The 24,130-nt window shown below is 44.1% G+C and overlaps 2 protein-coding genes and 1 long non-coding RNA gene across 7 annotated transcripts in view; all 3 read left to right on the top strand.

Annotated features, from left to right (window-relative positions):
• Window positions 1–954, top strand: part of ATP6V0A4 (ATPase H+ transporting V0 subunit a4) — a 34,553-nt gene extending 33,599 nt beyond the window's left edge. For both annotated transcript variants that reach the window (XM_079992357.1, XM_079992358.1), the window contains one exon: window positions 496–954. In XM_079992357.1, coding sequence (XP_079848483.1) covers window positions 496–586 — 91 coding nt within the window. In that variant the 3' untranslated portion in view covers window positions 587–954. The remainder of the gene's footprint in view (window positions 1–495) is intronic.
• A 5,997-nt stretch (window positions 955–6,951) lies between these two features.
• The window catches only part of SVOPL (SVOP like), a 31,944-nt gene continuing 14,765 nt past the window's right edge, over window positions 6,952–24,130 (top strand). Inside the window, exons 1-10 of one of the 4 annotated variants that reach the window (XM_079992773.1) lie at window positions 6,952–7,179; window positions 11,702–11,763; window positions 12,770–12,909; window positions 14,190–14,281; window positions 16,297–16,395; window positions 18,236–18,307; window positions 19,277–19,401; window positions 20,981–21,044; window positions 21,708–21,833; window positions 22,265–22,393. In XM_079992773.1, the coding sequence (XP_079848899.1) occupies window positions 12,831–12,909; window positions 14,190–14,281; window positions 16,297–16,395; window positions 18,236–18,307; window positions 19,277–19,401; window positions 20,981–21,044; window positions 21,708–21,833; window positions 22,265–22,393 (786 nt within the window). In that variant the 5' untranslated portion in view covers window positions 6,952–7,179; window positions 11,702–11,763; window positions 12,770–12,830. Of the gene's footprint in view, window positions 7,234–11,701; window positions 11,764–12,769; window positions 12,910–14,189; window positions 14,282–15,545; window positions 15,766–16,296; window positions 16,396–18,235; window positions 18,308–19,276; window positions 19,402–20,980; window positions 21,045–21,707; window positions 21,834–22,264; window positions 22,394–24,130 lie in introns of those variants that run through there. The other 3 variants (XM_079992772.1, XM_079992774.1, XM_079992775.1) reach the window with 3 other exon arrangements.
• Window positions 8,403–24,130, top strand: part of LOC307225314 — a 79,748-nt gene continuing 64,020 nt past the window's right edge. Inside the window, exon 1 of the long non-coding RNA XR_013842864.1 lies at window positions 8,403–8,446. This is a non-coding gene — a long non-coding RNA (uncharacterized lncRNA). The remainder of the gene's footprint in view (window positions 8,447–24,130) is intronic.

Raw genomic sequence — 24,130 nt, 5'->3', positions numbered from 1 at the left:
GTTGGCTCAGTGATACTCTCCTGTAGGAGAGAACTTGGGAGAGTTGTGGCATTTCTTGAAACGTTTAGTTTATTTACAATTATACAAGTTGAGCATAGGCGGAGGTGATTGGTGATACACATTGCTACCAAGGAGTAGATCTGCTACCTTATATCAGATCTCCAGAGAGAGAGCTGTACGCCGGCTCCCTCGGCCAATAAAGCGAGATGAGCGCCACAACCCCAGAGTCGGCCACGACTGGACCCAATGGTCAGGGGTCCCTTTACCTTAGGATAGAAATAATAAACTTGACCAGTGGTCCACAGACCTCAGGGGGGCTGTGTAACCCACCCAGTGGGTCTGTGGCACCATTCACATAATAAAAATTACCATAGCGATAGGTAGGGGGGTCCATGGCTTGGCTTTTGAAAACAAAGAGCTGGCTGTACTTGGCTAATTGAGAACCACTGAATTAGATTAAACTAACCCTGTTTATTTGACATGCCTTTCCATTAGGGTGGAGTTCCAGAACAAATTCTACTCTGGGGCAGGATATGCATTTGTACCATTCTCCTTTAAAGCCATCATAGAACGAACAGAAGACTGAAGCCCACTTAGAGCATGGAGATCTAAAACTTTCAAGATTGCTTCTCCTCCTCCTCCTCCTCCTCCTAACTCTCAAGATTAGCTTCCTCCTCCTGCAGCCACAAGGGAAAGTTACTCAGCTTCAGGAATACTTCACAATATTTCCCTCTATAAACCATTGTAAAAACAAACAAACAAGTGAGTCAGTGGTTTATTTAAAAAGAAAGATGTACCACCCAAGGTTTCTTTCACCTCTGCACTCATTTTGTTCAATGTTACTCTGCTCCATGCAAAAGGAATCTGCAATTTGGACCTAGCAAAGTCATAAACAAGTTTATGTTCCATTTCAGATTGCAGGTATGTAGACGCACATGATTGGATTCTCCTCCATACCAACATGGGGGGACTGGACCGTCTACATCAGTGGTTCTCAACCTATGGGTCCCCAGATATTCTTGGACTACAACTCCCATCATCCCTGAGCTCTGGCCTTGCTAGCTAGGGGTGATGGGAGTTGTAGTTCAACAACATCTGGGGACCCACAGGTTGAGAAAGGCTGGTCTACATAAAAGACTAAGGGCCAAGGATATGTTGCAATGGAGTTTCATGTTTGGAGCCCCTGTTGAAATTTTCTTTTTGTAAAAAGCAGCTGAAAGGTCAGGGCATACGGGGGATAGTGACTGACCCACCCTTGGGGATCCATTAGCCACATGGGACTTAAATGTTTCAGCCTGCAAGCTTTTCTCTCTGTGGGTAATCACAATTGGATGACTATGCTTCCATGCTAGGGGGTCTGATCCAAACTGGGATCCCCTCCAGCAAGGCCCATAGCTGCTTTTACAAAATAATAAAAGCATTGAGGGTTCAAAAGAGGCAGCTCCCAATGCAATATGTAGTTTGGCCCTTAATATCAGGGCAAAGCATTCTAGCCTAGCCCTTGCCCATCCTGCCAGTTTTCAAGGTGCAGGGCACATTTGTGTATAGAGGAGCATTTAAGCATCTGAGCTCTCTTCTGTATTCTGAAGTGGTACAGCCCAGACATAGATTTGCCATCTCAATGAGAACTAGGACCTTGGAAAAACATAAACCTTTGGGAGAAATATTAGATTATATTTTAAATGAATGGGATACAAGAATGTAAACAAGATGATAAATTGCGGGTAAGAATTGACAATGATGCAAGTGGGAGCGGGAGACGTGAGGGAGTCCAATGAAGCTAAGAAAATATGTTACGATATATGTTTCATTGTTTTATATTTCTGCATTTATGTTTAAAAATTTTAATAAATATATATCTATATAAAAATAAATAACAAACAACAAAGGGTTTTTTTTTTTAAAAAAAGAGAACTAGGACCTTGGTTTCTGCAAATGTAATACTTCCCAACTTTGCTGGGCCACACCCAGCCAGGAGGCAGACTTTTGTTGAACTGCAAGGCCAAAGTGTGATGCCTCCTCCCCAAAAATCCAGTAACAACATGCACTTCTGGTTAGCGAGGGATGCTAGGGAACTCTACTACAAATTGAAATGGCTGGCGGATTTGCATTTCTGCTGGACGATTTAATGGCAACTGGACGATTTCACTGAGAGTTCAGAAATCCATTCCTTGCACAGCAGGATTCAGGAGTATAGTATATGTAGATGAAGCCTGTGTTGCATTGACATAAATGTGTCATGTCATGCAAGGACAGAGAAATCCAGTGCATGCTTTTCTGGCATTGTAGGTTGCTGCACAAGGCTTGCTCAGACAGAGAACACCTGGCTGGTGTCATAGGTGATGCTGTTAGAGCATCTTGCTGGTCCAGGAGGCATTTGTACATGCCCAGCATAGCCTACAATGCTTGTTAAGCATCTGGAGAGCTCAGCAAAACATGCTGTGCCTTGGGGAGTTCTGCAGAAGAAACAGCCAGTCTAGAATCTCAAGCAGGTTATGGAAAGTTCATAAATGGCTACGCCTGCAGAATCTTTTCCAGAGTGGAACCAGGTGGATTTATCCATATCTGGTGCTTAGGTTATAGTTGCTTCACTTCTATAGCTAAGTAATTACATAGACTAGAAACAAGCTCAGAAGTTGCCGCTTTCCCTGCTGTTGGGCTGCAATGATGGGAGAAGCAACCTGCCAATATTCTCCCTTCTGCATAACTCTTAAAGGCACATCAGACCTTTACTATATTTCCATTAGACAAGGATGAGGAACTTGTATCCTAGGCTTGCCATAGTTTTTTGAGTGGGGGGTGGGGAGGACAACAAAGTTGTTGAGCTTTTTTTGCAAAAACAGTTCAGAAGCACGCAGTGCAAGTAGATGAATAGGTACCGCTCCAGCAGGAAGGTAAACGGTGTTTCCGTGCACTGCTCTGGTTCACCAGAAGCGGCTTAGTCATGCTGGCCACATGACAAACGCCAGCTCCCTTGGTCTATAGAGCGAGATGTCTATAGAGCAAGAGTCGTCCGCCACTGGATGGTCAGGGGTACCTTTACCTTTTTAGGTAATTTGCCAAAACTGACATTTTGGGTGGTCGAATCCTGGCTATGTAACCCTGCACAACATCATCCCTGCTATAAGCAGAAGTAGGTATTACTGTGTTTAATAGGGTCATAATTCTTGGTAGCTACTCCTAGGTCTACAGCTAACAGACTCCTATCTTTCATTTCCTGCTCTTCCTCAGACTAGTGTACAGTTAGGGATCCAGGGACCCCCTCTCATTTGAAGCCCTCTCTTAATATTTATGGCATCTGGTGGTAACGCACATGAACTATCATGTGGCCTGTTGAAACCCATTGACAAAAACCAAGGGCTGCAACAAGCCATTACTTCTCTACTAGCAGAATAACACTGTGTGGATATAGCTTCATATCCTAGTGTTAAACTTTTATTGCTCCATGGAAGACAGTTGTTGAAACGTCCTATGTATTTTCATTAGAAAGTCAAAACTGCTTATTCATTGATTTGGTAGCATAAATGAATAAATTGTTCAAAACCAACTCAGGTGTGGCTGTCTCTCTTGCCAACTCATGAAGATTTTACCCCAAAAAAGCATGTTTAGATATTGAAGTTGATCAGGTTACCAAATGGCCAGTAATCCTCTTACAAGATCACATTTCTTTATCCTGGCAACTGAAGAACACAAACAGGATTCAGGAATGACTGAGTGTTTTCAGCATGTAAACATAACTTCGTTGTAAGAACCTGCATATTATCTTAATTGTTCCACAGCTTAACATTAAACTAGCTGGAGATTTTCCCACACATCACCATGAGGAACAGTCTGATCTGGATCATAAACTATTAAATGTAGATGTAAAGAAGAGGACTTACCAGCTGCAGACCAGAAACAAATACTTCCTCTCTTCTCTTCCCTCTTTGAATAAGATAAATCAATAGCCCTATTGCACCTGAAAGACAAACACATTTATAACCAACTTAAGGTGCTGCAAGATTCTGCTGTCTTTGCAGCCACAGTCTATCGCAGTCACCCCTCTGGAAACTGTTTTATACGGGATTAGTGCTTTTACAAAGTGCCACATAATATTTGTTCCATACTTGCAATAAATGAACTGTTCAGTGTGGCAGGACCTGTTTTTTAGAATTCCCTGCTTAACAATATTAGTCAGGGCCTCCATTATACTGTTTTCGATGTCTGCTAAAAACTTCATTTAAGCAAGCCTACTCAACCATTGCATTTTATTATGTACATTTGTTTTTAAAGCTTGTTGACTTTATCTACGGGCGGGATTCAGTTTATTATTCCTGTTAGTGGGAGGCCATGCAAAGAATTCCGCTAGTGCCATGTGGCTTTCCCTTCTCTCCTCCCCTTGTGTGTCCCCAGGGCCCCTCAAAATTGGATCCAGGTGGGACCCCAAAAAGAGCATGGCAGGGAGAGGGCAGATTGTTCCGTCTGTGAAGCTGAAAAGCTTGTGCTGATGGATAACTATCCACAGCACTTTGTTGAATTCCTCCCTGTATTTATTGGGTGTTACCCAACTAGGTTTTACTCAAAGCAGACCTATTGAACTTAATAGACCTACCTTAGTAATGTTCATCCATTTCGATGGGTCTACTCTACATAGTTGAATACCACTCATTATGCCTTCACAAGTCTGGTTTTGTTGATATCTTCCATATTTTATACCATTTCATGTGAACTTATTTAGTAAGCTGTATATAAATCTTGCTAAATAAACGTGGAACAGTTGAAGCTGCTTTATACCGAATCAGAATCAATATTGTCTACACTGGCTGGCAGCTAACCAGACCTCCTGCCGCCACCTAAATCTTTGGGAAAGCCAACAAACCGGGTGGTCAGGTAGCAGGTCTAAAAGGGTTTCATTCTTCTGTGTTGTCCCTCTGTTCTCGCTTGATATCCTTGATCTTCCGGAACATAATCTGCAAAGAAGAAATATCACACGAAGGGGGAAGAAAGGCAGAGTGAAAAGGGATATCCCATTTCTGTTATCAGAGCTGATGCACTGCATGCTGGATCATTCATGAATGATACAGGAACATAGCAAACTGCCTTATACTGAAACAGACCATCGAGACATCTAGCTCAGTTCGCCTACACTGACTGGCAGGCACTCCCCAGGGTGTCCCCAGCCCTACCTGGAGATGCCAGGGATTGAACCAGAGGCCTTTTGCACATCCATAGTAAGGATGGGGGATAAATTTTATTCGGATTCATTAACTTTACGCTTTCTGGAACAATACAAAAATGGAAACATAGCCGTCCTTTGAAATTTTGTGGTGCAAAATTTAGCTGCAATCCTGTATCTGCCCTGTAGTTTCTTAGGGAATACTGTGTTTTGATGTGTATTCCACCCCCACCCCCCAAGCAGCTTTGATCCAAACTGAGCAAAACAAAAAGCAAGCAGCATTTTAAGCCAGTAATGTGTACACAGGGACACGGATGGCGCTGTGGTCTAAACCACTGAGCCTCTTGGGCTTGCCGATCAGAAGGTCGGCAGTTCGAATCCCCGCAGTGGGTTCAGCTCCCGTTATTCGGTCCCTGCTCCTGCCAACCTAGCAGTTCGGAAGCACGCCAAAAAGTGCAAGTAAATAAATAGGTACTGTTTCTGGAAGGTAAATGGCATTTCTGTGCGCTGCTCTGGTTTCAGTGTCCTGTTGCACCAGAAGCGGCTTAGTCATGCTGGCCACATGACCCAGAAAAACTGTCTGCGGACAAACACTGGCTCCCTTGGCATGAAGCGAGATGAGCTCTGCAACCCCAGAGTCGTCTGCAACTGGACTTAACTGTCAGGGGTCCTTTACCTTTACCTAATGTGTACACAGCCCAAGACTTTAGATGCTACCAAACAGCACATCCCTCCCCCCCCCTTTTTTATTGGCATTGCAAGGTTTTGTTGCAATGGTTTCTTTCCAAAGGATTGGACTTTAAGTGGGGGGAAAGCTGGATGGAATCGAATATGTGTGTGAAGGCCAGGGCCTGCTACAAAGTTTGTTTAATCTCCCCAAAACCCCAACATTTCAAATGCATGGACGTCCTACAACATGGAGTAGCTTTTCCCATCCTGGTGTCCTTCACATTCTGTTGACAATGACCAACATCACCCCATGATGTCTGGGGCTGATGGGAGTTGGAGTCCCACAGCGTCTGCAAGGCACCATTAAAGGTGAGCATGTTCTCAAGTGATGGTTGCGGATTCATCAAAATCCTGGCCGAGTACAACATTAAATAGGACAGAAGCGGGCAACAAAGTCTAGGGGCACATATTGAAATTGCCACACTTCCCACCTCACTAGCTTGCACTCATGGGTCTCCTATGCAAAGGAAACATTTCACTGCAGCAAAAATCACTGCCCTTACCAGCTGACAGTCTGCCATAGGGCAGGGACATCAAACCTGTGGCTCTTCTGTTTACTGCTGCATTGGTCAAGCTGGGGTAGCTCAGTGGGGTACAGCATGAGACCTTTTAATCTCAAGTCATGGGTTCAAGCCCCACATTGGGCAAAAGATTCCTGCATTGCACATGACCCTCGTGGTCCCTTCCATCTCTACAATTCTATGACTACAGCTCCCATCATCCTTGACTATTCACCAGGCTGATGGTAACTGGGGACCAATAAGAAATGGACGACTACAGGTTGCCCATTGCTGCCCTAGGCTAAGGCTGGCTTTGCCTTCTCGTCAGTTCACCAGGACTAACCCACCAGTTTTCTTTAGCAGGCTGCCCAGAGCAGCTGCACGAACAGGAAATTCGGATGGCTAAGGAGTTTGTACTTTTGCAATTGTACTGTAGTCCCTTCTCCGGTTTCCTTCGGTCAACAATAGTGAGCACTGCCCTTTTCAAGAGGTGGTGATGGGGGCGGTGGCTGGTGATGGTGACTCACGGAAATCCAGCCTCCTCGTCCCCATTAGAAGTGTGTTTCCTTGAATTGATAAATGTAGCCTATGATTATACCCTCGTTCAGATACTGCAGGTGTAATACCCACCTGCTCTCTCTCTCTCAAAAAAAGGCAAGGAAATAATTGCTCTGAAAAATCTTAAACCTGAAATCTCCCACAAGACAAGAGGCAGAGATTTTAAAGCATGGAGTACTTCAGGCTATGAAGAAAGCCACCACAAAGCTGCAGCAAGCGCAATCGACCCACGGAAAGGTGTGCATTTGAAAAGAAGAGGGGAACAAAATTTATCCATTTGGTAATTCAAAGGTAAGAAACTTTTACAGCAGAAGCAGAACGAGTCAGGTGGTTGAACAGTTGTTCAATTAACAAATGAGGACTTAGTATTAACTAATAAACTCATGGGGTAGACTGGTTAGCGTGCTGGAGAGAGCAGGATTCAAAGCAACACTCAGCTGTGAAGTTTGAGCCAGACATGCTATCTGTCTGCCCAGCCTACCTCTCAAGGCTGTTGGGAGAATGTTAAACAGGATGAGAGAACCATGAAGATCTCCCTCTGTTCCTTTTTTAAAAATGTAACTAACTAAGCATTGAATGGCCGTTAGCAATCCTGTGCATATTTGTTGTTGTTTAGTTGTTTAGTCGTGTGTCCAACTCTTCGTGACCCCATGGACCAGAGCACGCCAGGCACTCCTGTCTTCCACTGCCTCCCGCAGTTTGGTCAAACTCATGCTGGTAGCTTTGAGAACACTGTCCAACCATCTCGTCCTCTGCCGTCCCCTTCTCCTTGTGCCCTCCATCTTTCCCAGCATCAGGGTCTTTTCCAGGGAGTCTTCTCTTCTCATGAGGTGGCCAAAGTACTGGAGCCTCAGCTTCAGGATCTGTCCTTCCAGTGAGCACTCAGGGCTGATTTCCTTAAGAATTGATAGGTTTGATCTTCTTGCAGTCCATGGGATTCTCAAGAGTCTCCTCCAGCACCATAATTCAAAAGCATCAATTCTTCGGCAATCAGCCTTCTTTATGGTTCAGCTCTCACTTCCATACATCACTACTGGGAAAACCATAGCTTTTACTATACGGACCTTTGTTGGCAAGGTAATGTCTCTACTTGTGCATATTTGTTGTTGTTGTTTAGTCGTTTAGTCGTGTCTGACTCTTCGTGACCCCATGGACCAGAGAACGCCAGGCACTCCTGTCCTCCACTGCCCCCCGCAGCTTGGTCAGACTCATGCTGGTAACCTCGAAAACACTATCCAACCATCTCGTCCTCTGTCGCCCCCTTCTCCTTGTGCCCTCCATCTTTCCCAACATCAGGGTCTTCTCCAGGGAGTCTTCTCTTCTCATGAGGTGGCCAAAGTACTGGAGCCTCAGCTTCACAATCTGTCCTTCCAGTGAGCATTCAGGGCTGATTTCCTTCAGAATGGAGAGGTTTGATCTTCTTGCAGTCCATGGGACTCTCAAGAGTCTCCTCCAGCACCATAATTCAAAAGCATCAATTCTTCGGCGATCAGCCTTCTTTATGGTCCAGCTCTCACTTCCATACATCACTACTGGGAAAACCATAGCTTTTACTATACGGACCTTTGTTGGCAAGGTAATGTCTCTACTTCTCAAGATGCTGTCTAGGCCTGTCATTGCCCTTCTCCCAAGAAGCAGGTGTCTTAATTTCGTGGCTGCTGTCACCATCTGCAGTGATCATGGAGCCCAAGAAAGTAAAATCTCTCACTGCCTCCATTTCTTCCCCTTCTATTTGCCAGGAGGTGATGGGACCAGTAGCCATGATCTTCGTTTTTTTGATGTTGAGCTTCAGACCATATTTTGCACTCTCCTCTTTCATCCTCAATAAAAGGTTCTTTAATTCCTCCTCACTTTCTGCCATCAAGGTTGTGTCATCTGCATATCTGAGGTTGTTGATATTTCTTCCGGCAATCTTAATTCCGGCTAGGGATTCATCCAGCCCAGCCTTTCGCATGATGAATTCTGCATATAAGTTAAATAAGCAGGGAGACAAAATGCAGCCTTGTCATACTCCTTTCCCAATTTTGAACCAGTCAGTTGTTCCATATCCAGTTCTAACTGTAGCTTCTTGTCCCACATAGAGATTTCTCAGGAGACAGATGAGGTGATCAGGCACTCCCATTTCTTTAAGAACTTGCCATAGTTTGCCATGGTCGACACAGTCAAAGGCTTTTGCATAGTCAATGAAGCAGAAGTAAATGTCTTTCTGGAACTCTCTAGCTTTCTCCATAATCCAGCGCATGTTTGCAATTTGGTCTCTGGTTCCTCTGCCTCTTCTAAATCCAGCTTGCACTTCTGGGAGTTCTCGGTCCACATACTGCTTGAGCCTTCCTTGTAGAATTTTAAGCATAACCTTGCTAGCGTGAGAAATTAGTGCAATTGTGCGATAGTTGGAGCATTCTTTGGCACTGCCCTTCTTTGGGATTGGGATGTAGACTGATCTTCTCCAATCTTCTGGCCACTGCTGAGTTTTCCAGACTTGCTGGCATATTGAGTGTAGCACCTTAACAGCATCATCTTTTAAAATTTTAAATAGTTCAGCTGGAATACCATCACTTCCACTGGCCTTGTTATTTGCAGTGCTTTCTAAGGCCCATTTGACTTCACTCTCCAGGATGTCTGGCTCAAGGTCAGCAACCACACTACCTGGGGTATATGAGACATCCGTTTCTTTCTGGTATAATTCCTCTGTGTATTCTTGCCACCTCTTCTTGATGTCTTCTGCTTCTGTTAGGTCCTTTCCACTTTTGTCCTTTATTATGGAAATCTTTGTACGAAATGTTCCTTTTATATCTCCAATTTTCTTGAACAGATCTCTGGTTCTTCCCATTCTATTGCTTTCCTCTATTTCTTTGCATTGCTTGTTTAAGAAGGTCTTCTTGTCTCTCCTTGCTATTCTTTGGAAATCTGCATTCAATTTCCTGTATGTTTCACGATCTCCCTTGCATTTTGCTTGCCTTCTCTCCCCCGCTATTTGTAAGGCCTCATTGGACAGCCACTTTGCTTTCTTGCATTTCCTTTTCATTGGGATGGTTTTCGTTGCTGCCTCCTGTATAATGTTACGAGCCTCCATCCATAGTTCTTCAGGCACTCTGTCCACCAAATCTAAATCCTTAAACCTGTTCCTCACTTCCACTGTGTATTCATAAGGGATTTGACTTAGATTGTATCTTACCGGCCCAGTGGTTTTTCCTACTTTCTTCAGTTTAAGCTTGAATTTTGCTATAAGAAGCTGATGATCTGAGCCACAGTCAGCTCCAGGTCTTGTTTTTGCTGACTGTATAGAGCTTCTCCATCTTTGGCTGCAGAGAATATAATCAATCTGATTTCGATGCTGCCCATCTGGTGATGTCCATGTGTAGAGTCGTCTCTTGTATTGTTGGAAAAGCGTGTTTGTGATGACCAGCTTGTTCTCTTGACAGAACTCTATTAGCCTTTGCCCTGCTTCGTTTTGATCTCCAAGGCCAAACTTGCCAGTTGTTCCTTTTATCTCTTGACTCCCTACTTTAGCATTCCAATCCCCTATAATGAGAAGAACATCCTTCTTTGGTGTCACTTCTATAAGGTGTTGTAAGTCTTCAAAGAATTGGTCAATTTCAGTTTCTTCAGCACCAGTAGTTGGTGCATAAACTTGGATTACTGTGATGTTAAAAGGTCTGCCTTGGATTCGTATCGAGATCATTCTATCATTTTTGAGATTGCATCCCAGTACAGCTTTTGCCACTCTTTTGTTGACTATGAGGGCCACTCCATTTCTTTTACGGGTTTCTTGCCCACAGTAGTAGATATGATGGTCATCCGAACTGAATTCACCCATTCCCGTCCATTTTAGTTCACTGATGCCCAGGATGTCAATATTTATTCTTGCCATCTCATTTTTGACCACCTCCAACTTACCCATGTTCATGGTTCTTACATTCCAGGTTCCTATGCAATATTTTTCTTTACAGCATTGAACTTTCCTTTCGCTTCCAGGCATATCCGCAACTGAGCGTCCTTTCGGCTTTGGCCCAGCCGCTTCATCAGCTCTGGATCTACTTGTACTTGCCCTCCGCTCTTCCCCAGTAGCATGTTGGACGCCTTCCGACCTGAGGGGCTCATCTTCCAGCGTCATAACTTTTATATGCCTGTTGTCTTTGTCCATGGAGTTTTCTTGTCAGGGATACTGGAGTGGCTTGCCGGTTCCTCCTCCAGGTGGATCACGTTTGGTCAAAACTCTCCACTATGACCTGTTCATCTTGGGTGCCCTGCTCGGCATAGTTCATAGCTTCTCTGAGTTCTTCAAGCCCCTTCGCCACGGCAAGGCAGTGATCCATGAAGGGGTGTGCATATTTACTCAGAACTAAATCACACTGAGTTCTATGAGCCCTACTCCCAGGAAACTGGGTGCAGGATTGCATCCTAAATAATAAAACCTCTGCTAAACATTGCCACACTCCCACTTTCCTGCTGTGATTTTCTGTCTCTTCAGTTACTGCGAGGTTTTCAAATTATACCAACATGCATGCAGTTATCATTTTATAAGAAACTTGCTATTGTTCTTGCCCAAGGCAGAAGGAGGGAGGGGAGATGATGACTTCATTTGGATTTTTAAACTGTGCTTAATGCATTAGATGTTTTTTGCAAAAGTGTACCCAATCCAGATGGCGATCATGCTGGGGAAGCATCACAGAACAACTAATAAAGCAGAATTATGTGTGGACTGTCCAGTATAAATGCACCACTAATGTATTATTCTTTTATCAATGGCATGTTCCAGAACACCCCTCGCACCAGTCTGAAGGGGTTGAAGATCTATAGCTGCTCATCCCTGCAACCAGGGTAAGAGGAGATTTCTTTTATTCCTATCACTAAAGGCAAGGATGAAGAAACTGTGCCCGCCTTGTCTTGTGTCATGCACAGCTGCAATAGCTGCGGATTTGGGTCTTGCTCTTTGCAATAGGATTGTTGTTGTTGTTGTTGTAAGTTTGGTGAAACGGAAGGCAGTATGGCCGAGTCCCTTCTAATTCCAGAGTGGATTCAATTGCTGGAACAGCCAGACCAGCTTCTTGGCCATGACCCTCTAAGTTTGGGTCACTAAAGTTAAAAAAAGGAAGTGGCTCTGTGCCAGAAAGCAAATGGGTCGGGCCTTCTCCCTCCCTCAACTGTCTATTAAAAAGACAAAAGATGGAGTTGAGGTTTGTGAGCTAGAAGATAGAAGCAGGCTGCAGGCTGGGCAGCCGAGAGTCAGAACCATGCCTGATTTCTGCTGGGGTCGAAAGCTGAGGCTATGGGGGAAGCAAACCCTTTTGGGGTGTTAATGCTGTGCACCCCTCTACTGTAGGCTCAGGATGTATATATGTGTAAATAAACCATATATCCTAATGACACCACAGTCTCCGCAGTTGCACATTCTGAGGAAACCGAACCGTGGGTAAATGCCTGGAATCTCACACTGCTCAGAGATCAAGTGTGCTTAAACTGATACATATACAAATTTAATAAATACTACTACTACTAATAATAATACAGATACTTGTTATATGATTAGCGATTGCCGAGACACAAATCTTGCCACACCTCCCTATGCCTAGGGTATACTAAAGAGACCTGGGACATAAACTATGTCACCAACTGCCAAGGACGGGGGGGGGGACATCCTTTCCCCCCAACATATGCCTTATATCTAAGTATACATCTCTTCATGAGCTAACCTGGGCTGAATCTTGGGACCTTAATGCACTTAATATTCAATAAATATCAGCAGTCTATGAACATTTAAAGCACCAATGCCACAAATTCAGTTTGTGAAATGTTGGTTTACCATCATCCTCTTCTTCCTTTTTAGCTGTAAAGGGAAACCAATACATTATCCATCCAAAACCTCAATATACTAATATAATTTTAAGATGAATGACAAGGAGAAAGAAGGAACAGGTGACATTGCCCTGGAGGAAATGGGAACTCAGAAACAGGAGCCAAAGACAGGTAATCTACTTCTGGGCATTCTTTTCTTTCTCTACCCACAAGAGGCCTGCAGTTTTTGACTAACCTTCCATCCAAGTTCTGATAGACAACTGCAGCTGAGGACCTTCTAGAGTTGTGTTTCTATTGTTTCCCAAAGAGGTGTGCTAAGTGTGTTGATCTGCTGGGGTTGGTGGAAGTGGTAGTCTGAAACATCTGGAAGTAACCATTGAGGAAGGATGTTGTTGACTAAATCACGTCTGATTCTCAAGTCCACTGGTAGCTTCAGTCACTCTTCTGGTGGTCTGAGTTCCCCTACGTTTATTCATGCCTCTGTAGTGTGGAGTTGTCCATGCTTCATTCTAAATCTGAAATGACATTTTGCCCAAATAAGACCAAGGGAATAATATTATCAACCAACTGGCTAAATTCAGTACTTAAAATTTCTAAATTCAAAAACAGGAGTTGGTAGATCTGTTTCTTTCTATTCTGGGACATTTCCCCCATGTTTAACCCATACTTTTGTTCCATTTCTGTAAAAATAAATAAATGTATAATTAAAGATCCTCCCAAAATGTATATGTAAATATGTATTTTGATGTATTTAAGTTATCAATACCAGCATTGCAACTTTGAGAAAGGAGCAAAATCCAGTAGACAGCTGAATCTTGGCTTGCACATTAATCCAAGAAGTACAAATCTGGTCATTTCAGCAGACAACTTGCAAAGGCTAAATTGCTCAAGCGTCCCTAGATAAAAGTGTCCATAATTGAGAACTGAGGTGGTGGGTGGAGAGAGAGAGAACCAGTTGTGGGGAAATACACATTTCAAATTTTGCAAGCAAATTGAGTTAGAATTTGCCTCAGGATCCTTCCCCCTTTCCAAATTCATTTCGGCTCTATTTTCTGCCCCCAGGGCGATTCTGCTGATTTCTCCTCCTCCCTAATCTTCAAAGATTCTGGCAGCTAAAAGATCTAATTCCATTTAAGCTAGTAGAATGTTTTGTGCTCTTGAAAATTCCCAGAGCTTTCCTGATCGTTTCACACAGCAGCTTGATAGCAAGCCAGTTCTCTTTTGTAAGGCTGTAGACTCTGTGTGGATAGTGTCCATATATAGATTAATCACTAGGTGGCACTAGACTCAGCTGTACAGGGGTGGAGCCAGGAATTTCCTGTTGCTGTTCCGTTCTTGCTGGAAAGAGACAATAAAGTTCTTGTTTACCCTCTTGGCTTGGGTGTTCCGTAAGCCTTCCACAACAGTGGCATTACTACTACTAACACTACCTCTCTTTCTTAACGTTTTAGAGCAGAAAACGTTTACGGTGGAAGAAGCTGTAGAAACAATTGGCTTTGGGAGGTTTCACATTGCACTCTTTTTGATCATGGGCAGCACAGGTGTAAGTTTCTGATTCTGAAAATGTTCATCTATGTGCAACATATTGAAAGAATAGTTTTATAAAACATAGGGATTTGAGAGGTGGTTTTTGACCACTTACTCATGTGTGTGAGCAGAACATTTAAACTTAAAACAATTAGTCAGCCAAGTTCAAAATGCCATCCCTTGCATCATCATCAACATCATCATCATTTTATTTATACCCTGCTTGTCTGACTAGGTTGCCTCATCCACTCTGGGCATCTTACAGCATGTTAAAAAAACATAACGAAACATTAACTTCCTGATACAGGGCTGCCTTGTATGTCTTCTAAAAGTTGTGTAGTTCTTTATTTCCTTGACATCTGAAGGGAGGGTGTTCCATGGGGGGGGGGGCGGTGCCACTACTGAGAAGGCCCTCGGCCTGGCATTAAAATGGAAACTTTGGGATGAGGCTATGCAGCTTTATTGCAAATTATCCAGCCTGAGGATTCCAACAGTAACAGAAACAGAAACAAGGCAGGCAAATTCTACTTCTAGATTATAAAATACATAGTCAAGTTCAAAAATGGAGTCTCTACTTGAGTGGAGACCAGAGAGATTTCCGTCTGCCTCAGAATCATGGTAGGAAAGGGGCTGAGTTTTGAGACAAGGGGAAGTAGAAAGGATTAAACCCTCTGCCTTTTCCCCACCAGAGAATTCAAGGGATTGCCAGTGTGGTGTAGTGGTTAAGAGCGGTGGACTTGTAATCTGGTGAACTGGGTTCACTTCCCCGCTCCTCCGCATGCAGCTGCTGGGTGACCTTGGTCTAGTCACACTTCTCTGAAGTCTCTCAGCCCCACTCACCTCACAGAGTGTTTGTGGTGGGGGAGGAAGGGAAAGGAGATTGTGAGCCGCTTTGAGACTCCTTTGGGTAGTGATAAAGCAGGATATCAAATCCAAACTCTTAAGGGAAGTGACCTCACACAGTGCCTTCTCTAGTAATCAGGAACTCTGAGTCTTAACCCCTAACCTGCTGCCTTCTCTTGGATGTTGTTGGACTGCAACTCCCATCATCCCTGACCATTGGCCATGCTTCTTGAGACTGATGAAAGTTGGAGTCCAACAAGAAATGAAGGGCGCCAGCTTTGGGAAGGCTGTGATGGGGATGGTCTCAAGCAGAGTATCTTAGTGTGTGTCACAGTCCTGTGCTGCCAGCCATGGCAGAGCTCAGTGGAGGGAGAAGTCAGCCACCCAGCTAAGTCTCAGGGGTTTACTTGCCTGAAGGCAGAGTCCGTATACAAGATTCAGTCCCGTTCTAAGGTCAGGAGGATCTCAGCTCATGTAGTCAGATGATCTGGGAGTCAAGAAAGCTGAGGGTCCAAGGTCACGAGAAGCAAGAAGCAGCAAGGTCTGGTCAGGAAGGACAAATCTTGTTTCCAGCAACTGAGTAAGGCTGGTAACCCTGCTGAAGAAAGCTGGAACCAGCTGGTTCTCATCAGGAGCAAGAAGGCTGATCAGTAGCAGGTGGAGTCACTTTGCCTTCTACTCCTTCAAGTGAAGCTGACTTTTGGCCCATGACAGTATGAGAACTTGGGGGGTGATAAGCAAGTCCTTGTTTTTATTGTCTGTGAAATGGTGGAAGGTTACCGTACTTTTCTGTGTATAGGACTGTTTTTTTAATTTAAAAATTATGCTAAAAAGTGTGGGTCGTCTTATACATGGGTAGTGCATAGGGTGGGCATTTGATTGGTTGCTTCCATGGCTGTCAGCGGCTATTGGGCGTGTTATTGGTTGCTGCATCAAGGCCTGGTGCTGATTGGCTGACACTGTGGCAATTGGGCTGGCAATTGGCGGCAAGGGGACAGACGAGAGGCGGGTTTTGCGCTGTGTGCGGGTGAGCGATTTTTGGCAATCCCCCTCCAAAAAAGTGCTCAACAACTCTGAGCCATCTCTTAAATTATTAAATTTGAGTCCCCCAAAATAGGAGGCTTCTTATACATGGGGGTGTCTTATACACGAAAAAAATATCGTAACTGCATGTGCTTATCCCTGAAGGTGGCTGAGGCCATGGAGATAATGTTGATCGCTGTGGTGGGTCCTGTCATCCGCTGCGAGTGGCAACTTGGAAACTGGCAAGTGGCTTTAGTGACAACAGTGAGTAGAGTTTCTTACTTTTCTTCTAGGTTGATAAAGGTGGGGAAAGAAGCTGTAGAAAAAGCATTTCCCTCCACTGAACAGCCATCATATTTTTAACTATCTAGCTAGGAACATTTGTGTTGTCTCTTCCCTGCCCCTGTGTATTTTGATATGTCAATCATAGCATCCTTTCTGGTCCAATTCTCACATTATGCTCTAGGGAGGGAGAGAAAAAAATATTTCAGTTCACAGTTCCTGAAGCAATATGCAAACTGAAATGCAGTCATCCTTTGCACTTCTCCAAATATTGCAATTTAATTCTCCAAGCAAGTAATGTGTAGAAAAATGCATATAATAGTTATGGGGTGTGTGTGTAACATTTCTGCAAACAATTTTCCCTACTACAGAACATTTTGCACACAGGTTTTCCCTAATACAAAGTGCATTGTATTAGGGAAAATTGTTTGCAGAAATGTTTGTATTAGGAGAAAATAGCGCTAAAATGCTGATAAACTTCCATGATATCATTTAAGAAAGGAATTGTAGTCAAAATTAATTCTTTTGATTACGCAGTACGCTGGACAATTTACATATACTAATTGGAAAATTGATTAAGTGATTATGTGATTGGAAATTTGATTAACTGATTAAATGAGTGTTCAGTATGTGGATTATGGTTTAGTAGAATATGGAAGAATTTGCTGGGAAGTTTAATTATATGGATATGAATACAAAGGGGAAATCTGACTTTCTTACAATGCGACAGAAAAAAGATTAAAAGTTGGATAGAGGAAATTATGGGAAGATACAGGTGGCAATGGAGGCTATAAAGGACATTTTCTCTAATGAATGAAAAAATATGAAGACTGGAGAGAGGAAAAAGAATTTTAAGAGAAAATAAGCTAGAGAAGCTGAGAAATCTAAGAAAGGAGAAGAGAGCATTAAGGAGCTATTTCATGAGAGAGATTCAAGATTAATGGAAAAATTAATGAAGTATCAGAAGCAATTAAAAGCGATGATAAAAAGTTCAAGAGGCTCAGAAAGAGGTTCAGACACAAGAGGAAGCAGGGAGAAAATTAAGGAAGTGATTGATTAGGATGCAATAACTGGTTGAGAGATTGCTATTGAACAACACCTACGCAGACGTGATGTTAGTAAATTACAGGCAAAGGCTGAATTGATAGATTTAGAATTAAGACACATGAATTTGAAGCTGAGAGGAGTTCTGGAGGAAAGAGAAGGGGATGGTATGGTTGGTTGGAGGCAATATTCAAGGGGTTCTTAGAAATAGATGAGGGTTGCACTGAAAGGGCACTGAAAGGGCATCTAAGATGAACCGAAGACATGCAAAAAAGAACAAGCTGGTTAGATGGTAGATGCTGGGTGGATAGTGAGTGTTAAAGTAAAGATGCAGCATTAAAGAAAAGAAGAACAGGGACAGCATTAAAAACCAGCAGTCATAACACTGAAGTACTTGCAAATACAGTCGTACCTTGGATGTCAAATGGAATCTTTTCTGGAAGTCCATTCAACTTCCAAAACATTTGAAAACCAAGTCGCAGCTTCTGATTGGCTGCAGGAAGCCCCTGCAGCCAATTGGAAGCCATGGAAGCCTTGTGGACATTCGGGTTCCAAAAGAACGTTCGCAAACCGGAACACTCATTTCTGGGTTTGCGGCGTTTGGGAGCCAAAACGTCCGAGTTCCAGGGCATTCGGGATCCAAGCTACAACTGTATAAGTTCAGAGTTAAGATTTCTAACAATATGCTTGAGACAGAAAACCCATCCTAGATGGCACTCTCCGTTTGGTCTGAGTGCCCAATAATTTACCAAGATTCATTTATTTCCAATCCCTTCAGATGGTGTTTTTTGGCTATATGATATCCAGTGTCATCTTTGGAGTTCTAGCTGATAGATACGGCCGCTGGAAAGTAAGTGATGCTCTGTCTTGGCTGGGTCTCCGATTTAATGCCAGGCAAAGTTGCCGCTACCTTTTACTGCTTCTGTGTTTTTAACACCAGCCTGACATGTAGAGATGTAGCAGGATACATTTCTCCCAACCAACATAGGAAGTAAGTTATTTATTTTGCAATCCTTTTTTTACACCATATCAGACCAAGATCTTTTCATGCTATGCTGTCTAGGATCACTATAACTGATTGAACCTGGGGCCTTCTGCAGCCAAACCATGTGATGTAATAGTAGTAGTAGTAGTAGTAATAAATGTATTACTTACACCCCACCCATCTGGCCGGGCCTCCCCAGCCAGTCTGGGCCGTTCCAAACAGAATATTAAAAACACGATAAAACATCAAACATTAAAAACTTCCCTAAACAGGGCTGCCTTCAGACGTCTTCTAAAAGTCAGATAGTTATTTATTTTCTTGACATCTGATGGGAGGGCATTCTACAGGGTGGGCGCCACCACCGAGAAGGCCCTCTGCCTGGTTCCCTGTAACCTCACTTCTCGTAGTGAGGGAATAGTATAAGGAAATACAGCACCCACATAATTTGCTGCAAGTATGATCAGTTCTTTCCACACACACCAATAAATAATAATAATAATAATAATAATAATAATAATAATAATAACAACAACTTTTATTATTTGTACCGAGCTCATCTGACTGGGTTGCACCAGCCACTCTGGGTGGCTTCCAATATATATATATATAGGAACATAATAAAACCTTAAACGTTTTTAAAAAAACTTCCCTACACAGGGCTGCCTTCCGATGTTTTCTAAATAGCCCCATGGGTATTGTAGAACTGGAAATGTTGAACAATGGATGGGTGGCCCTAGGCAACATTAAATCAGCACAGTTCAATACTGTCTCAGCAGCCAGTGTGGAGTTTTGCTTGGGTGTCAGCTGACCTCCTTTCTCTGTCTGCCCTTTCAGATTTTGTTCATCTCTTTCATTTGGGGAGCCTATTTCTCCTTGCTGACATCGTTTTCCCCTTCATACATCTGGTTCGTCTTCCTCCGGACCATGGTGGGATGCGGAGTCTCTGGCCATGCTCAAGGGTAATGTTGTGTTGCAAACAGCACGGGAGTAGGAGCATCAGCAGATGACAGCTGAGAACGCCACACCGGGAAGACAGATTATCCATATCAATATGTACTTGCTGATCACTCAGTTTTGCAGTTAGGGAGGTGCTTCTGGGTCTGCAGCTGCTCTGGGAAGCTCTGGTTGCAGTGAGGCACAAGCTACCTTGTACCGAGGGCTTATCCACACTTCCTCTCATCCTGCTGCTTTCTCCCAGGGAAAACTGCTCTTTAGTGCTCAATTGGAGCAATGACATTTGGGTTTCTGCGGATTGCCATTTGTTCCGATTTAAAGCTAAAGAGCGGGTTTTTCTTGGGAAAGGAGCGGGGCAAAGGGAAAACCATGCCTTCTGGACATAGGACAAGTGATAGGGTTAGGGTTAGTATTGCCTACACTGACTGGCAGCAGCTCTCCAGGGTTTCAGAGATGTCAGGGATTAAAATGGGGAACCTTCTGCATGCAAGGCAGATTCTCTACCACTGAGCTATGGCTCTTCCCCCATATCATCTCTCTGTGAATTTTTGGTGCATTAGGTAATTCATATACAGGTTTGCCCTGGGCAAAGTGTCCTCTGGTGTACTGTAGCAGAGAATTTAGGGGAGCACATCTGGTTTGGTTGCATTGGGTGCAGGGCATCAGGGATGCTGCAGCTATGATGTCGAATGGAATGCAAGAGGTGGGGGCACCAAATTTTGGCATTGCACAGGGTGCCACTGAAATTTGAGACCCCGAGGTCCATTCCTGGCTGTGATGGACTTTCTGGCTATACTGGAAGCTCTAAAGACAGGGCTTGAGTAGGTCTAGCCATCTTTAAATTCGCACAGTGTCCCAGACTGATAGGAGCACTGTAGATGCCGTAAAGTTGGGGGTAAATTGAAAGGAGGGCTAGGTTGAGCTATCAGGCATTGCTCGGAGTGCTGGGTCAATAATTTTTTTTAAGTGGGTGAGGGTCCAGGGAGCAGACATCAGCAGCAGGCCAAATCAGCTGCCCAAGAATGTGTTGGTTTCTGCTCTCTTCGCTGTGCAGCGAAGTGCTTGTCACGAGACAGGTGTTTACATTCCACAGTCTGTGCTGTTGGGGTTTTCCCACGGGAAAGGAGACTGGATGTGACGTACACTGGTTTCCTGTTTTTCACTGTTCTCACAGAGTTGTTTTCTCTCCGTGCTTTAGAGGAGAGAGGATGCTCTCTCCGTGCTCCGGCAGAGGCAAGATGTTTTTCTGTAATCTACCAGCTTTGAAGTGTAAATAAAGTAATATAGAGTATGTGGCACGTACTCCTCATCATTCCGCTGTGCACGGGCTACTGCAATTTCAACAGAATGCCTGGAGTGATGCTGGCTATCTTCCTATACATATCTAGCTATTGCTTACCAAGTGAGCAGAATGCAGAAACAGGCACTGCCAGTCACAGAATCACAACTTGGGCCAGCTGGAACTATGCAAATAAACTTGGATATGGCTTATATATTTCTTTGTCTCTCTATAACATTTTTTTTTGCTCTCTTCTTCTTCTTCTTCTTCTTCTTCTTCTTCTTCTTCTTCTTCTTCTTCTTTAGGCTTATAATAAAAACAGAATTTCTGCCTACAAAATACCGAGGCTATATGTTGCCGTTATCGCAGGTAAGTTAGAAGTTATGCTCACTGAAAAACAAAATGTGGAAATTGCTGCAAGTTTGTTTTGGCTCAGTCTGGCTCACAGCTGTGCTGTCTGGGTGACTGCAGGTATATTTGCATCTATGGTTGTCTTCAGGTGTGTCACATGAGGCCTGTTTTTGAACATGCGCACCAACTCATATTTGAAAGACTCAATACGAAAAAAACACCTCAGGATTTTCTGTGTTTTCTATAAGGCTTCCACCTGCCCCAGAATTGCACAATTTCCTACTTCTGTGTGAAATAGCTCCATCGTCTATCTGTGTTGCTACCCTTTGCATCATGAAATGTGTGCACCTTTATCCAGGGAATAAATTTATTCTCCAATAAATTGGATGCTCCATATATCACATTCTGAGAAAGTCTGGCAGCTGACATTCAACCTTCCAGGGCCAAGTTGATGAGTACATTGCTTACTTTATCAAAATCCGTATTGACAGTTTCCTAGTCGGAAACCAGAGCGCATAACTAAATCTCTTTGCTTAATAATATTTTATGTGGCAACAGCAGCTTGAAGGAAATCATGAATGCTGATGTGACTGTGTGGAGAGGAACGGCTGCTAAAACAAATAATGAGAAGAGAATCCCATCACCTTGTGTTTTAACCTCTGTTTTCCCCCCATTTGACAGGTGTTTTGGTTGGCAGGCTCCTTATTAATTATTGGACTGGCGTCAGTGGTTAACCCAACCATTGGGTGGCGGTGGCTAATACGAATTGCCTCTCTGCCGGGCATTGTTCTCCTCCTAGCATTTAAGGTTTGGAAGACTTACAACCAAGTTACTAGTATACACAGTTATATTCCACTGTAGGCTAAGTCATGTAAAATGCCTGTGCGTGCTTGCTGATCTGATCAGTCTTTGGCCATGTAAGATAAACCTATGTGGTTTGGCAATTGTGGATATAGATAGCGGCAATTTCCATGATCATAGCAGCACATTTCCCAGGACGTCTTCTGACTCGTCCCCATGTGCACCTGCCCTAGGATGGCTCACATGGATGGGAAAAGTGTGGTGTGAATTGACCAACACAGTGTCTTTGTATTAATGTTGCTGTGAGTTCTATAAGCTTGCAAGAGTAAGTAAAATCTGGTCTTTATGTTAGTAAGAACTTGGCAGAAAGGCTGTAACATGTAAGGTGATGCTAGAAGCTCTGCCACTTAACTTTTCTAACCTGTTTGCCTTTGCAGTTTATCCCCGAGTCCGCTCGCTATAATGTGTCTTGTGGGAATGATAAAGCTGCTCTTGCAACGCTGCAGTGGATTGCTAAGATGAACCGATCTGTTATGCCTGAAGGAAAGTTGGTAGAACCCACTGATGTAAGATTCAGAATACTGCCATTGTACAGACTGATCAGATGACAAAAGACAAGGAGATCCTCTCAGTCCTCAACCCTTTCATGCCCTCCTTCCTTACTTTGGATAGGTTAACACAGTTAACCTACTTTGCAGTACAGTGGTACCTGGGGTTAAATACTTAATTCATTCCGGAGGTCCGTTCTTAACCTGAAACTGTTCTTAACTTGAAGCACCACTTTAGCTAATGGGGCCTCCTGCTGCCGCCGCGTGATTTCTGTTCTCATCCTGAAGCAAAGTTCTTAACCCGAGGTACTATTTTTGGGTTAGCGGGGTCTGTAACCTGAAGCGTATGTAACCCGAGGTACCACTGTATTGGATACGGCTATCTGAGGGTGGAAAAACCAGCAAGGCATGCCAGCTCCTGTTCCACATGCGGACACACAGAAGCAATCTATATGTTTACAAGGTAGAGGGTGAGGGAAGGAAAAACATGGAATGTCAGCAGCTCCATATATCCTCTAAGCCAGCTTTTGGCAACCTGATGCCCTCCAGACTTTTTGGGCTACAACTCCCATCAGCCCCAACCAGCGTGGGCAAAGCTGCTGTGAGTTGTAGTTCAAAGCATCTGGAGTGAAGGCTATGCTAAATGTGTGACTGGACCATGCTAGTCCTCATTGTCCACCCACTGAAAGATGTGGTTTGTTTTTGAAAATAGATTGGGGGAAATTGACCCACAAGCTGTATGACGGCCACACCATAATTTCATGTAGCCCACAGAGATGGCGTATCCAAGAGTATGGGAAAGGGAAATGGGAAGGCAGAGAGAGGGGGAGAGAATCCCCCTCTTGCCACCTACCATTGGCTGCAGCCCGCAGTGGACTTCTCACTTAAATCAGTGGCATTCTGGGGGGGGGGGGGAGGTTCCCACCGCTGATTTAGGGCAATTTCATTGGCTCTTATTTTTATTTAGCTTTATTCCGGGTGCTCACAGACAGGACACAGAGATGATGTCCTTCCCCTGTATCAGGGCCAATCCCAGATGAGGAAGAAGCACAAGAGAAACACAGCAGCTTCCCTGGTGCTCCACAAACACATACACTTCTACAGAGCCAGTGTGGTGTAGTGGTTAAGAGTGGTGGACTCGTGAGCTGGTGAACCGGGTTCGCGTCTCCGCTCCTCCACATGCAGCTGCTGGGTGACCTTGGGCTAGTCACACTTCTCTGAAGTCTCTCAGCCTCACTCACCTCACAGAGTGCTTGTTGTGGGGGAGGAAGGGAAAAGGAGATTGTTAGCCGCTTTGAGACTCCTTCGGGTAGTGATAAAGCGGGATATCAAATCCAAACCCTTCTTCTACTACTACTTCTAGCCTTTAGGCAGCGGCCCACAGGTCTGAGCCCTACGGAGCAGTTGCAGCAACAGTAGGGCCCTTCCCCTCTTCTGGCTTACATGCTGTCCTTTGAGACTTCTCCTGCAAGGAAGTCATTGCTGCTCTTCCCTTTTCAAGCCCCTCCTAGTTCTAGGAGATGGTGGGACCTGTCTCTCACCTGAACCATCCCTTCTTCCTCCATCATGTCCTGTGTGCCTTCCTCGAACTGCCCTGACTCTCCCTTCTCCCCTGGCTCCTGCCTTGCACATCCCATAAATCACTGGTCTCCTTGCCTGGGTCTCTTGCCTCCGCCACAAACTCTTCACAGCCCTGCCATTCCCTGACACCCTGCCCTTTGTCTCCAGCACCCGGTATACAAAAGTATGCTACCT

Source organism: Podarcis cretensis (assembly GCF_951804945.1).
Source record: "Podarcis cretensis genome assembly, chromosome: 10".
Lineage (NCBI taxonomy): Eukaryota > Metazoa > Chordata > Lepidosauria > Squamata > Lacertidae > Podarcis > Podarcis cretensis.
The sequence above is the reverse complement of the archived record's forward strand: the minus strand, read 5'-3'. Positions and strand labels throughout refer to the sequence as shown.